Here is a 15358-nt window from a genome sequence, read left to right as displayed (position 1 = left end):
TCCATAAGTGGACAGACCTGAGGCAGATCGTGGCTGGTCAGTGGGATGTAGATATTTACTCCACACTCCACAAGAGAGTACAAATGCTGACAGCACAAGTAGAAACACTGCCCCCACCCCCCCACCAGACAGTATGAAACCCAGCGGGGTACGAATAGCTTAACAGCATCTTTTAATGCAACAAACAAAGAAAGCAGTGTAATAGCTCACTGGATCCTCCAACCTGGCAAAAATAAACATGAATTTTCCCTTCCAGGCAAAACAACTGCTGATATGAAACATAATATCTAACTGACTGGCTGCCTCTCTCCTCTGCCAGATTCTTCTTTGTTCCCAAAGACACTGGCAGACAGAAATAGACTCTTATGCGTCTGCTGCCATAAATCGCTGCTGCCAGCCATCCAGCCAGCCAGCAAGCCCTCCTGGCAGCTCCAGTCATCTGCTTCCCTTTCACTCCTCCTTTCTCTCCTCTACCGTTAATGGGTTCATTTATTCTCAAGTCTGGCTGTGGACACTGAGCCGTGCTTGTCAATACGTTTTCTCTTGTTAATTTCTTGCTTGGATGTATGTCCTTGTTGCTCTATTGATATGACCGTAATGTGACTGTTGTTTTCATCATGCTGGCATGTGTGTTTTTCCCTCTATCCCTCTCTGAGACCTCATGTCCTCCCATTTGTCCCTCCCTCTTACTCCCCCATCACTTTTATTGCACTTTCCCCATTTCTGTTTTGTCCAATTTGCAGAACTGGAATGTACCAAAACCACGCCAAAGACACCAACAACAACTGCAACAAAAGCCTCCTCCGTGATCACAAGGTAAGATTCTTGTTTTATGGTTTTCACCTGCTGCTGCATTTAGAGCAGCTGACATGATAGGACAACGACTGCATGACTGTATTCATTTGACACTTCTACTATTTTGTAGGCAATAAAGTCTATTTTTAGGATATTAACGCTGTAACGTTTCTGCTCCATGTGTATATTTTTCTCGAATTCTCTGTCTCCTGTGTGTCACAGGAAAAGCTTATTCAGGCTATTAAAAGAATCAAGCACGAGGTAGATGAGTGCAGAGAAGCAGAGAGAGAGACGTTCATACAATCAGTGGAAGTAGAGGTACTGTTGTTACATTATTAGTCCTTATCCTCATAGACTCTTTTCATACACAGTTCCAGTTCAACACAAATGAGCGCATTTTCATAACAATTCTGCTGAAGGCAGTTTTGAGTATGATTGTACCCAAACGCTTTTTAGTGTTTTAGTCACACTTAAGCTGAACTGATGATTATCTATGTTCTCCTTTTCCGTCTTTCAGGACAGTTTTGATGCCTTGGAACGAGAAATCAGAGCCGAGTTTCAGAACCTCCATCGTTTCCTGGATGACGAGGAGTTTAAGAACCTGGAGCGGCTGAGGAGGGAGAGGCAGAAACAACTGAAACAGCTGAAGGAAAGAGAGAAGAAAATAGCAGAGCAAGGGAGAGACCTGGAGACAGCGATCACAGTACTCAACGGCAAACTGACTGAGGAGGACAGTCCCAAACTGCTCAAAGTGAGGAAGCCTTTTCACTAAAAAAAGACTGAATCAATGCACAGAGATTACAGAAGTCTATTGGCTTGAATATACTGTGCTGTATGAAAAAATGGGGTAGCGATGTGAATTAGGAGGGTGAGCTAATGTGTGAGTGGGGACAGACGAGAGGGTGGAGAATAATTTGGACTCCCTCCATAAAACATTCTGGAAGCTTCTGTGCAGAGCAGCAGAGGCACACGTGGGTTTATCCAGGGTCATTGTGAGCATTCCTCTGGGCCTGGGACAAAATGTTACTTAGCTTACTTGTGACTCATTAAAATAACTGTCTATAATTGTTCCTCCTGTTTGGACTCTTTTGAGTTCAGAGCTGCTGTGAAACAATGTGACTCTGCAGGTTTGCATCAAACGGACCAGATCCCGGCACTGCAGTGCAACCCTGTGAGCTGTTGTCCAGTTCGTTGGCACTCATTTGATCAATTGTAGTCATTGATTGACTAAACAGTTGACTTGCTTGGTTTTGCAGGTCAAAATCAATTTCTCATTTAAAAGTGAAAGGACAAAAGGCAGCGTACGCATTTTAGGAATGCGCAGAACAAGGCTGGCTGATGTGACAGCGTGTATTTGGAGTCCAAACAAAGATAACTGTTTGTGATGATGATACGTTTCCCACTGGTGTCACAGCCAGTCATTTTAAAGTGCTGTACACTATTATTTTAACCAATTAAACCACCTTTGCTAAATGGTATCTCTCATTGCAGGAAATTCAGGATCTCATAAAAAGGCAGGTTTCCTCAAAGTGTGTTTTCATCTAACTAACTGTTACACATCTCATTAATCTCGTGTGTGTGCACGCTTGGCATTCCCTCTCATCCCCACTGTGGTATGTCTGCCAGGAAGTCACGCTATCCTTCATCATTCAGGCCTCCCCTGTTTTGTCCAAGCAGGTCTCAGGTCAGCTTTGTTCTTCCAGCGGAGGTGGACTCTGAGGTGCGCTCTGGCCAGTTCGTGGGGCCCATACAGTACAGGATATGGAAGCACATGAAAAGCTGCCTTTACCCAAGTATGTTCATATATGACATATGATGAAACAAGTACAGAACAATAACAAAACTCACCTTCGTTAATCTCTGTTTGTCTATAGATATCACATCAGCGACCTTTGACCCGGAAACAGCCCACCCTAATCTGTCCCTGTCCGAGTCTTGCACCTCCGTGTGGTTTGAGGAGGATAAGGACACAAAGGATTGCCAGGCCAACCCACGGCGGTTCCACTATTATTACTGTGTGTTGGGCCATCAGTGCTTCACCACAGGCCGGCACTACTGGGAGGTGGAGGTGGGAGGTAAGACAGCATGGAGGTTGGGCGTGGCACAAGAAGATGTCCCAAGAGGACAGATGGCTGCTACTGGCACCTCCAGTGGCCTCTGGACCCTGGCGCTGAAGGGCGGCTCTGTCCTTGCCTGCACCGACCCAAAGCCCACCAAGGTCACCGTATCTGTCCGTCTCGTCCGCATCGGTGTGTTCTTAGACTGCGGAAAGGAGGAGGTGTCTTTCTACAATGCTGTTACCATGGCACCAATCTACACCTTTACTATGGGGACAGTCGTGGGTCCTCTGTTCCCCTTTTTTAATCCATGTGACTCAGATGATGGGAAGAATACAGCAGCAATTAAGATCTTTAATCCTTCACTATGATAAGGGACTGTTCCCAGCCTAAATGAGCAACACAGCAGAGATTTTATGTCAGTAGAAATAATATTACATTTAGAGCTGTCTTGATGATTTTGATGATCCATTAATAGTATGAGTAATTTTTCAAGTAAAAAGCCAAACATTTGCTGGTTCCACCTTATCGAATGTAAGGATTTGGTGTTTGTTTGACTCATGTGAAAAAAAACCCAGAATATTTTGTAGTTTGAAGCTGTTGTGGACAAAACAAGTCATTTGAATACATCTCCTTGGAGTTTGAAACTGTGGAAATTGTAATAGACTTATGTCACTATTTTCAAAGACAAAATGATTAATTAGTTGTGAAAGTAATCGACAGATTTATCTACAATGAAAATAATTGTTAGTTGCAGCCCTAATTACATGAAATAATAAAAAGTGAAAGTCTACATGTAAATTGCATAAAACACAACTGTTACTGTAACCACAAATTATTTTGCTGTTTGTAATGCATATGTTCTTCTTTTACTGTTACTATTTAAATACTTAAGAGTTTTGGGGAAATAAACATGTTGAAATGTGATTCTTTGAACCTCCATAAGAGTTTAGGAAAACAAAGCATTTGGATGGTCATAAATTTGCAGCCACCTGGAGCGTCGGTTTCTTTAACAGGTGTTAAAGAGCATTATGATGTTACCTTTGGCCTGTTTATAAATATCTCTGTTGTGCCTGCTCTGCTATGATGTGACCAGGCGAGGTCATGGAAGCTGAAAACAAGGCAGTAGGGTTTGTGGCAGGAAAGGCCCGAGGGGTGAGAAAGTGGTGTGTGACGCTCAGAACAAATGATGGCTGACATTGAGTGAGACGTCTGACTGAGATGGAAGGGACAGCTCCGAGACAGAACTGTCCTTCTACAAGTTGGCTGCTGCAAGAATAGGATAACAAAGACATCAGGACAGTAAATGTCATAATCACTTGTTTATTCTTAGTATTCCTTTAGACATGAAATAAAGAAAAAAACAAAACTATTTTCTTTACAAAACATCTGTGTGTAGTATTGTGCAAAAAGGGAGTACAGAGAGAACATGTGGGACGTCACACCACACCAAGGCCAGAACAGCAGAAGTAAACAGAGAGGATCAGGGCAGAGACAACTCACATAGTGCAAGAAGAGCCAGTGGTATTAAAAGTAGTGGTTTCCATTAGTGGGTTATCAGAAGTAGGTGTGAAACCAGAATCCCTCTGGCACCAGTTCGATGTACAACTCCTATCCCACTAGACTGAGCCGTCTTTGAGATGCTGGTAATGTGTAAACCAAAGGCTCGTCCTACCCACTACACACAATCTGCCTCTCTCACATCCCTACTCACTGAGTGGCTTGGTAATACAATCACTGACGATATGCAGGAGTGGTGGCGGTGCACGAAAATGCTGTCTTAGCAGTCTCTCATCAATTGCTTACCACAACGTAACCCTGAAGGTTACGCACAGAAAGCTTTGTCATTCATCTGGTGCTATTACGAACCCACTCACACAGTCCAAACTGTGCCGCATACTTGATTAATGAAGCGGAAAACACCCTCACTTACAAATAGACCAACTCAGCATTCTTTATGCTACCAAGAATCATCTGGAAAACCAGGAAGTCAGACTTTCATAATCGCGTTCATCATTTTCATACAATATGTCATGAACTATTCCTACACATTAGCAGATCATAGGCCAGCCAGTGGTATCACTTTGTTCAGTCAGGTGTGCAAAAAGCTTTTGACATCTGTGAATTCCCTACCTATTGAGAAAAAGGTGCCATTAGGAGTGTCAGCTAATGACAGAATACAGGCCAACTATCCAATATACATTTTAGGCACTAAACAAAGACGAGAGTCACTCAAATACCTCAAGGTTACAATATCTTTTACAATATTTGTGGCTTCAAACACATTCACACTCATGACATAAGCACAGCATTTGTTTTCTTTACATTGCACGACGATTTAAGCAGGCACATGAATACCTTACTCACAACAGATGGAGAAGCACACATAGAGTAGATAGCACAGTAGGCAGTGCAAACCGCCGATGCATAGACCCAGCACACACAGATACTCAGTCATAAATCATTCATAATGAACATATGTGCATCATAGACATACACACTTAAACACAGAACCCTCGAACACACAATGATGGCAACATTAACACGTCACTCCTCTGGTCACATACACACAGACACAACTGTAGGACAATAAAAGCCTGTTTTTCAGGACATGTCGTGGGCATGCTGCAGTCAGTGCTTTAAGTGACATAGGTTACACATTTTGATACAACATGTAAATACTGTGAGAGATACTGTCTGCTGTCAGGCTGGAATGGCAATGACAGCAGATAATTGATCTACAAAGATCTAATATAGTCTTGATGGATTTTTACAATATTTGGTTTTCAATTAGTTCAAGATATTAGTGAATATTAATGTTAATAGTATATAGTACTGTATGCGTATATATTTCATATTCAGGATTTAAGGTTGGTGAGAAATTTAAATTTGTTATCTTTAATTATTAAGTATAATACAACAACCATCCTATACACTAAAAACATTCAGCCTTAACAGGCATACACATGCAATATTTACAAGGCTGGAATGTGTGTGTCTGTGTGTATATGTGTATATGTATAAAGATAATTTTTAGTATTGCCAGAATGGGTTTGTGGTTCCTTCACAGATCCAGGCTAGAACTGAGGCATATCCAGTGTTTTACATGTTTTACATTAGAATGCCTTTGTCCATGTGAGGAACATCTGATACTGTTTGTCCATTTAACACCAAGGCCCCTTGATTTAATTTTTTTGTTTGTTTTAGTTTATATTTATTGATCTTAGTATCAAATCTGACATCTAAACCGGTCTTGTCATATGGCTTTTTTTTTTAAATGCTGACATATTGCCTGACATTAATCTACTTGTAAGAAAAGTCTATTAGTCAGGAAAGCTACCAAGAAAGGCCAGTTGGTTGTAGATGGATCTGTCTCTTACAATTTTCCTACATTTCCTGGATTTTTGATACATAAAATTTCATCACTTGATTGAATTTTCATGGCTGTTATTTTGTGCTTCTTCCAAAAAAACCCCAAAATGCTTTTTGTTGATTTCAGTGCACCAAACCCGGGCGGTCATTGGTTTTCCAGTGGTCAGTTAAAACATGAGGTAGAGACATGCATTTTGTAACACTTAAATGTATCTGCACACCTCCTCATCATACAAGAGTTTCAGCTACGATTAAATTGTGTTGACTGAATATCTACATACTGCATCTCCAAAGTCACATAGAGCAGCTCATGAAGAGACGACCTTGTTTGTTCATAAACGCCTCATAGCAGTATTTTGGAGCCATTAAACATGCTAGGCATAAGTATCTAAGCTGTTACCAAATTTTAGAGGGACAAAGACACAGGAACTACTCTCTGTCATTGTCAACACAACCAAATACTTAAGGAAACTATTTAGCTTGAATAAATCAAAGCTGTGTACTTAAGTACTTAAAAATGATGCCCACAAGGGGAGGATCGAGGAAGGCCTGAAAGTAGACAAGCAGGGAGGGAAGGATGATGAAAGAAACAAAAAACAAAGTAAGCATGTTCTAACTATATGAACTTACCAGACACTTTCATTCAGTATTTCACCCTAATGTACAGACAGGAATGTAGTGGTCCCATTAAGTGCCTGGAGTTGCTGCTGGCATGAGCTTCATATTTAACTGTAGGAGTAACAGGATATTTATAGAGCCACAGGGAAATCCAGATCAAAGACAGTAAAGTGGTTGATCCAGACGTGAGGGATCAGGCTGAAAAACACATTTTAATCATTTGAGATATCCACTGGGAGTCTGAATCTAAACCTCAGAGTCTATAAATAGTGGGATTAGTATTATTAGTATATTTTCTTGTGTGGTTAAAGTTATGCAAAACTCTTTTATCTATATGTGATAACGTGTTGCGGATGTATCTGAAGCCAGAGGACTGGCACAAGTGTATAACATCCACATTTTAGCTATTTACAAAATGCCACCGACAGAGTTTCGTTTGTGCGATCAAAAGAGGTTTCTCTTTTCATGATGCCCAATCAAGAGACTGTGATCACACACTTTAGAAGGTTTCTGATGCCAATTTCATGAAAATTTCATGCAGTTTGTCTCTTTTATTCACATGCTGATAGAGGAGCAAGCATTTAGATGGGAAACGACGGTTAGTTAAGGTTAAACAAGGAATTCTAGTACGTTGTAAAGTTGTAAACCTCTCTGGCCACTTCAGTATGTTTAAAAAATCCTTATGTGGAGTTAACGTTTTAAGTGTAAACTCTGCAAAGCATTTCATTTGCAGTCTGACAGTTTAACTGTGAAGTGTCCAAAAAATTAGGCTGCAAGGTGTATACAACTAAAATGTTTAACAGTCAACAAACTGCATTTGTTGTGTGAAGTTTTTCTGAATCAAAAAGTCTCAAATGTAAAGTGTTAGTTTTAGACAAGTGAGACACCATTATCAAAGTAAAACTGTGTTCAGGCATTAGACATGTTAAACCGAAATCCTTGCCCCAGTTTCAGTGGTTTCTTCATTATTTGGTAGGGGGTGTGCGATTGTCTACAGTGGTGGTACATGGGGGAAATCTGTCAGGCTTCCCTTTGATTTTTTGCAGGGGCATTTCTCAGGTGGTGGTGGTCGAATCCTCAGCCACAGTGCCGTCTTTGCTGGCCTCCAGTGTGCCACCGCTAGATTTCAACTCCACTTCAGGGGTTTTAAGAGGCGCTGCTTTTGGAGCTCCGATAATTTCAGCGTGATCTGGACTTGGTTTGGAATCTGGGCCTGGCTCAGATGTACCGTTGGTAATAGGTTCTGGTGTGGTAGGTTTGGGGGGCTCAGGCGTTGGAGTCAGGGCACTCTTACTCTCAGGTGTTGGAGTGGTGGCTTTAGGAGTAGCTGGTTTAGGCTCCGGGCTTGGGCTGGGTAGAGGCTTCGGATCAGCTGGACTCAGAGCAGCCTTGGGTTCAGGACTCGGGGTTGGGCTGAGTTTAACATCTGCTGGTTTGGACACGTCTAACTTTACTTCAACTGGCTGATCAGGGGTTTTCTTGGTCTCGGGTGCTGGGGAGGCTTCAGTTTCAGCCACTGGACTGGACTTAATTTCAATAGCTGGTGGAGCACTTGGTTTGGATTCAGCAGCAGATGGTGGACTTGGCTGGGTTTCGGGGACAACAGAGACAGGTACAGCCACAGACTCGGACATTTGATCAGGGGCATCGGTGTCAGTGTCCAGTGGGAGGGCAGTGTTAAAGCCAACGCCAGAGTCACTGGTCTCTAGGTTCCCGACCCCAACCTCTTTAGAGGAAACCTCCAGACCCTGAGATCAGACAGACAAGGTCAAACAAGTTTATTTGTATGGTGCCTTTCAACAAGAAGATGATTTAAAGTGCTTTACAGAGGACATAAAAAGATGTTAAGAGAAGATATTACAGGCACACAAAGCACAATAACGGGAAGATATGAATAGGATTTTAAAAGAGTTAAATAAAATGCAGCATAATAATAATAAGCTAAAATTCAATAAAATTGGAGAACCAAAGTCAGAGCGCGGCTATAGCACAGTGCAGGATAAGAATCAGCAGTCCCAAATTGAATATAATAAAAGACAGTGGCAAATTAAATGAACCGAGGGTTGAAAAAGACCTCAGGTTTTCTGGGAGTTTGTTCCAGATATGTGGTGCATAAAAACTGAATGCTGCTTCGCCATGTTTAGTTTTGAGTCTGGGAACAGTAAGAAGACCTGTCCCAGAAGACCTGAGAGATCTACAGCGGCACATCAGAGAAGTATTTTGGCCCTAAAAACCATTCCGTGCTTTATAAACCAACAGTAATATTATAAAATCAATTCTCTGTCACACAGGAAGCCACTGCAAAGATCTGAGACCTGGACTGATGTGATCCACTTTGTTCATCTTAGTGAGGACTCTAGCAGCAGCGTTCTGAATACACTGCAGCGGTCTGAACGCAGAAAACAGCATAACAACATGACATTATTAAAACCTCTCAAAGACCCAGTTTTAAGAGAGAAATGCCACATATGCTTACTTTAATGTCTACCTCAGTGCTCTGAGATTTCTCTGTATTGTCGGCCTGGGAATGCTTGGATTCCTCACTGAGTTTGGTGATGTTCTTCACCACCTGCGAAGATGCCAGATCATTATATCAGGATACACATCTTCATCATCATCATCATTGTCATCATCATCCATTGTATGTTGTACATTTGACCCTCAAACCTGTCTGAAGGCCTCTCCCTCATCTTCACTGCCAGCTTTCTGGGCAATCTTCTCCAGGGCAGCAGCCCTCTTGGCCCTTTTCTTCACTTTGATCAGGCAGGACAGCAGACAAACCAGCAGAAGGAAAACCAGCAGGCCCAACAGGGCAATGATGGCCACATACAGTGACTCCAGCTTGTAGGCTGCATGGAGGCATGGGGGGGGGGAGAAAGACAGGAGTGGGAGAGTGAATAATTCAACTGACCTTCCATTGACGTATTGAAATTCCAGTGCATGAATACAGCATACAAAAGAAAGGGAATATTCTTTCATTTTCAATTTCTGAAGCATTCCTTCTCTGCCCCATCCCCATCCTTACGTTGCACTCCCAGGTGGACGCTGGACACAGTGAACCCCAGTATGTCAGTGATTTTGAACTGGCCTGCATCTGCACTCTTGACCTGATCCAGAAAAAACAATGAACCCTCCAAAGAGAGACGGTCCTCGAGATTCAGCTCCGTTTGGGCCTGAACAAAAAGATACATTTTTACTGCTGACTTAAAAAACTAAACAGCAAAGATGCAATAAAGAAAATAACGTAAAAATATTTGGCATATGAATGTTTGTGCATTTTGCCTTACATGATAATGGACACCTATATAGAATTCATACCACAGGAAGGATGTTAATAATTAACCCTCTAACCATTAACGAGAACAAGTGAACTCAAATGAGTGGAGGCTGAATCCCACACTTATTCAAACATTGTGGGATAGGCTCAGGAGAGTGGAGGTGGATCTGTGGATCTGTGGATCTGTGGATCGTCTGTGCTTTTGCCTTGGTTGCCCTGATTTTTGCCACATTCAGTAGGATTGTGCTGCCTGAGTAACCATGGCAACTCTCACCCAGCTGGACAGCTCAATCCTAAACTAAACGGTTAATTATCAACATCCCTATACCACACTATACTATGTTTATATACTGTGTCTATACTGTGTATTTTGCAAATGGGAATGTCTGTATTGTATCCATAGAGAATGTACAGGATGTACTAAGCAGTGTAGGTATGTAGTGTACTAATGTTTTTGTGTGTATATGTCAGTCTGGGTGGACTTCAGACAAGGAAACGCTGGTATAAGTTTTGTAGCTGAACACGAAACCTATTATTTACTGACTACATTATATGTTCATATACAATATATATACCAATATATATGCACATTTTATAATACATATACAGTACATAATTCTTCCCTTTTGATAACATTTTCATATTATTTTTTTCTATCGCGAAAAGGCTCCAGTTACATTTGTAAATTCTCCCTTGTCCAGCAGCAGACGGGGTCTGGGGTCATTATCGGGGCTGTAGTAGAGGTGGACCAAGGAGCTGTTGAGTATCAGGTTGATCTTCAGTCTTTTACCGTATGGCAGGGTCACAAAGTTTTGGTGCTCTGAGGCATATACAGACAAAGGAGAAGGGAGGACACGCAATAAATACATCGCAGATCTGCTTACGGGCCCATGGATCATCTAAAATGCATTAGCCTGCAAGAGTCCATTAACGTTTAGGTCTTTAAAAAGCCATTATGGCAGACAAGAGGAGTGTTATAACTAGAGAGGAAACAACAACATCCTGATGGAATGTGCTGGTCGTTTAAAACAGTTCAAGCATGCAAGAGAAAAAAAACATATACTCTGTCTCCATTGTTGTGCTCTCACCTCTGACGTTGAGACACACTTTCTTTTGGATGTCACCTTTGGCATCCCTGATAGTGTAGCTACCCTCATCTGCGCCCGTGACGGCACTGAGGGTGACGTGGCGCTCATTGACGCTGATTCGACCCTGGTAGCCTTCTCTGGACATCCCTGTACTGGTCAGCAGCACCAGAGCTGGTCTGCAGGAGGGGAAGGCAAAGAGGATGAACTTTCCACAACCCTTTTTTGGTAAGTCTGAGACATGCTGTCACAGTACATGAACATCATGGTGGGAAAATGTCATTACAGATTCTCGGGGGTTAAAATATCAGTGCAATTTTGCTGACTCTACCTAGACGTCTGGTTAGCCTCCACTGCACTGGGCCTGTACTCCAGGGTGATGGGAGGAGTCACCCCTGACAGCGGGATATGGTAATTGTCTCCATATTTAATGACCTGTTCGTTGGAGCAGTCTAGAAGGTAAAAGCAGGGTGGTAAACAATTTGTTCTTGAGTAAAAGGAAACAGCAAGGTTAATTACAGTGGGCAGGAAATTGCCTGACATTTAAGTAGAAAGGAGTGAAGGAAGGAGATAGCATCTTTTTCTCAACGTGAGGGGGAAAAATGATATAGAGTATAAATAGAGTAATAGAGTTAAAGTGAGAGAAAGGACACATAGTGTTAGGAAGTGAGGAGGGGGGATAAGGCTTGACAGGCGTGCCGAAAAGGGGGACAGATTGCAGGAATCCCAAGCAGTGATCCAAAAATACCAGGGTAGCTGATGAAAGGTTAGAGACACAAACCAAATAGAACAGGAAAGACAAGATAAAGACAGGAAAACAGCAGGGAGGGAAGGAGAGAGGAGTGGGTTGGTGGTTAAAGAGCTGCATAATTACTGCCTGGCAGCTCCCGCACACACCGCTCACACGCACACACACACCTGTTCATCACCTCACAGTACATTACTCCCTCCATATGGCACATCTTCTGCCTATTGCTACGCTACCGTCGCCTTTATCCATGCTGGGTTTGAGCCCATTCCTCCCTCTGTGTGTTACACTCACTCCATCCTTCTCACTTCCCTTCATCTGTGAGTGTGTTTATGTGTCTGTGTGTTTAATCCCATCACAGTTACTAGTCAGAATCAACACTGCTGAAACTTGTCCCGCTCTGAGGACAAACAGGATGTGTAACTGAGAGGTTTATTTGGCTGCTGGTTGTATGATTATAGCAGGAGAAATAGCAGCTCCTACACTACCCTGACTCTCACTCCAGATCAGATGTAAGAGGCTTATTTTTCATCCTAAGGGTTGTGGCTCTGATGTCATCCAGTGGTGGAGGAAGTACTCAGATCTGTTACTTAAGTTCAAGTAACGATAGCACAATGTGAAAGCACTCAATTACAAATAAAAGTATTACTTTATTAATGAAAGTACAAAAGTGTTATCAGCACTTTTAGAATCAAAAGTACTAAAGTATTAAATATGTTATTGGGATAATAAACATATGCATTAATGTGTACATAGGATTTTACAATTGTACTTTGTCACAGTTTATCAAATGGGTTTATCAAATGTATATACTGTTAGGTAATTCCTCACATTATTTGTGGTGAAATCTGAAAAATGAGTAACTGAAGCTGTCAAATAAATGTAGTGATGACAATTTTAGTAATCCAATAATAAATCAAGCCCAAACTCACAGGTTCCAGCTTCTTATAGGTACATTTTTGCTTGGTTCTTGAGTCCTTTATGACAGTAAACTAAATACTTTTTGATTTAAAGCAGGGAATTGGTGTTTCCAAAAGATGTTTCTGCAAATTTGTGAAGGAGATTTTACAGACTCAACGCTAAATGGACTAATCAATAATGAAAATAATCCTGAGTTGCAGCCCAATTTGTTCTACATTGTTCTACTGTACTTCTTTAAATAGACAACTATTTTGGCTCTAAAAAGTTATTGTGATGGGCTGTTTTGTATTTCAAGTGCAATTTATAGTTGCATTAATGAATAAAAACACTACTGCATCTATAGTTTATTATGCGGACTATTAACATGTTCATTTAGTATCATAGATTACCAATGAACTGATACTAACTTTTGTTTTGTTTTGAACTGAAACTCCAGTTCTGCCTCTGAGAGTGTGATATGTTGATCCTATGCTTTATTACCATTCCTAATGCATCATGCACACAGGCCATCTTGTACCTCGGACTATAAGCGTAAGGCGTCTGACGTCCTCTGGCTTCTCTGGATTCTTCACAGTGTACACGCCCTCGTCTCCCTCAACCACAGCGTCTATAATGAGGTGGCTGAGATGGCGGTTGAGTTTGGCCCGACTGTTGACCACGACGCCGCCCCGCATCAGGGTCACATCTGCTGACCGCAGAGAAGAATTGTTCCGAAACGTGACCTCCAACTCGAGCGAAGGCAGCAGGATGTGGAAATCCTCTCCGTGGAACAAAGTCATTGAGTCCTCTTCAGCTTTATCATACGTTGGAAAGAGGAAGAAGGAAGCATCAGCAAACACATAAGTGATAAGTGATGCACTCAGATTTATCTATGATGCACTAACCCTTACCTTTCATGGGGGCAGAAAGAACTGTAAAAAAAAAAGAAAATACAAATGGGATGTCAGTATGACTCTTCTCTTTTCATTAGTTAAACTGCAAAGCAGTGTCAGAGCCCTTTTATTCTCTATTAATACAAATCAGTGTTTTTGTTTTTCTACCTTTAAACATGTTCTTCTGGATTACTAAACATACTGTCGCTAAAACAAATCGAGTGTTCCAGATTGAAGAAACCATAAACTACTCAATAAAACAGTGTTTTCTGATTAATCAGAGTGTAGCCTGATCAGCTGATCTCCAAAAGACTGCACACTGACACTAGTGGACACAATTTCCATATTTCCAGATCACTGCTACAGGGAACAGCATCACTGATTTTTTGCTAACATACCTGTGGTGAGCAGGAAGCTGAATGAGAGCACAATGACTGCCGCCATCCTGGCTGATTCTTTTGCAACTAGAAGGAAAAAGAAGATTTATGTGTTCATGTAAATTCAAACATTGTCATATTTTTACATACGCATATCATTGTATTTTACCCTGTTTGGTGCCCTTTGTTGTCCTCTCTTTGATATATTTATAGGTTCTGAATCAGTAAGGAGGGGTTATCAGAGGACATAACAAATATCAGAGGAGGTGACAGATATTGCTTGACCCTGCTGCTCTTATTCACAGTGAAACTGGTGTATGACATCATCCCTGGATGATATGACCCTGTGATGACTGAAGCATCTACCGAGACACACACACACACACACACACACACACACACTCACACACACACTCACTCACTCACTCACTCACTCACTCACACACACACACACACACACACACACACACACACACACACACACACACACACACACTGAACTTCACACTGTCTTAGATACTGAAAGTGTGGCTTGGCATTCCTTAAGTGCTCTGCAAGCAGGCAGTCAACTCTAATTTAAAGGGACAGTTTGTCTTTATACTACAAGTAACATCATTTGGAATACATTGACCATTGATATTCGTTTCCATATTGGCTGTAAATACAATAACAACCTTCTGGCTCAAGTCCTAGATTCAGATCACCCTCAAAATGTAATCAGTTGCTCCACAGATCAAGGCTGACATGTGCACCAAATACATTGGAAATTTTTTCATTGGTTATGGAGATTTCCTGCTAATGCACACACAACTTCCCAACAGGGGCAAAACTAAGCTCATCGTCAAAAATCTCTGAGAAAACAGAAAAATTATTAACAGAAAACAGTCAGCAGCCAATAAAGAGTATACTGACACGCTGATCTGAGGTGCTCCTTCATTCAGTGATATCAGTGACAGTGACCTGAGTTGTAAAATGCTCCTCACAGTATAAACCTTTTGTGACAAAGATTCAAGAGGGGCCTGAATCTCTTTTGCAGCAGGAAAATACACTTTTGCTTAAAAAAAGGGCCGTGCTTAAACAGGTGAGAATTATACATCCAGAAAGGACAGAGGAATGAGGCAAAATATCACTTCCACAAGACTCTGAAAGTGCCTCTGAAGAATCTGGATTAATTGCAGCAGAGGGAATATTGATGATGAGAACAGCTCCATTCTGCGCTGAGACATCAGAAGCAAC

At 41.7% G+C, this 15358-nt stretch overlaps 2 protein-coding genes across 3 annotated transcripts; one reads left to right on the top strand and one right to left on the bottom strand.

The window, feature by feature from the left end:
- The first annotated feature begins 693 nt into the window (after window positions 1–693).
- Window positions 694–3463, top strand: LOC139205683 (E3 ubiquitin-protein ligase TRIM38-like). 2 transcript variants are annotated; one of them, XM_070835971.1, is made up of 5 exons: window positions 694–816; window positions 1018–1113; window positions 1313–1546; window positions 2473–2588; window positions 2670–3463. In XM_070835971.1, exons 1-4 carry the CDS (start codon window positions 751–753, stop codon window positions 2512–2514), a joined length of 438 nt encoding a protein of 145 aa, XP_070692072.1. In that variant the 5' UTR covers window positions 694–750; the 3' UTR covers window positions 2515–2588; window positions 2670–3463. The 2 variants fall into 2 exon arrangements, with proteins under 2 accessions (XP_070692072.1, XP_070692073.1); XM_070835972.1 differs by lacking the exon at window positions 1018–1113.
- A 3350-nt stretch (window positions 3464–6813) lies between these two features.
- LOC139205492 (uncharacterized) lies at window positions 6814–13655 on the bottom strand. The gene is made up of 8 exons (XM_070835733.1): window positions 13391–13655; window positions 11536–11656; window positions 11208–11383; window positions 10797–10939; window positions 9868–10015; window positions 9510–9691; window positions 9319–9411; window positions 6814–8590 (listed from the first exon to the last, which is right to left on the bottom strand). Exons 1-8 carry the CDS (start codon window positions 13650–13652, stop codon window positions 7898–7900), a joined length of 1818 nt encoding a protein of 605 aa, XP_070691834.1. The 5' UTR covers window positions 13653–13655; the 3' UTR covers window positions 6814–7897.
- Window positions 13656–15358: the final 1703 nt, after the last annotated feature.

This window comes from Pempheris klunzingeri, chromosome 8 (assembly GCF_042242105.1).
Source record: "Pempheris klunzingeri isolate RE-2024b chromosome 8, fPemKlu1.hap1, whole genome shotgun sequence".
Classification (NCBI taxonomy): Eukaryota; Metazoa; Chordata; class Actinopteri; order Acropomatiformes; family Pempheridae; genus Pempheris; species Pempheris klunzingeri.
This window is presented reverse-complemented; position numbering and strand designations above follow the sequence as displayed.

Coding starts and splice junctions, on each gene's coding strand:
- LOC139205492 (XM_070835733.1), bottom strand. CDS start 13,652: ATGACTTTGTTCCACGGAGAGGATTTCCACATCCTGCTGCCTTCGCTC. Junction 11,384..11,535: donor GAGGCTAACCAGACGTCTAG/GTAGAGTCAGCA, acceptor CCCCTCCTGCAG/ACCAGCTCTGGTGCTGCTGA. Junction 8,591..9,318: donor GCACTGAGGTAGACATTAAA/GTAAGCATATGT, acceptor GTCTGATCTCAG/GGTCTGGAGGTTTCCTCTAA.
- LOC139205683 (XM_070835971.1), top strand. CDS start 751: ATGTACCAAAACCACGCCAAAGACACCAACAACAACTGCAACAAAAGC. Junction 817..1,017: donor GCCTCCTCCGTGATCACAAG/GTAAGATTCTTG, acceptor TGTGTGTCACAG/GAAAAGCTTATTCAGGCTAT. Junction 1,114..1,312: donor TACAATCAGTGGAAGTAGAG/GTACTGTTGTTA, acceptor TCCGTCTTTCAG/GACAGTTTTGATGCCTTGGA.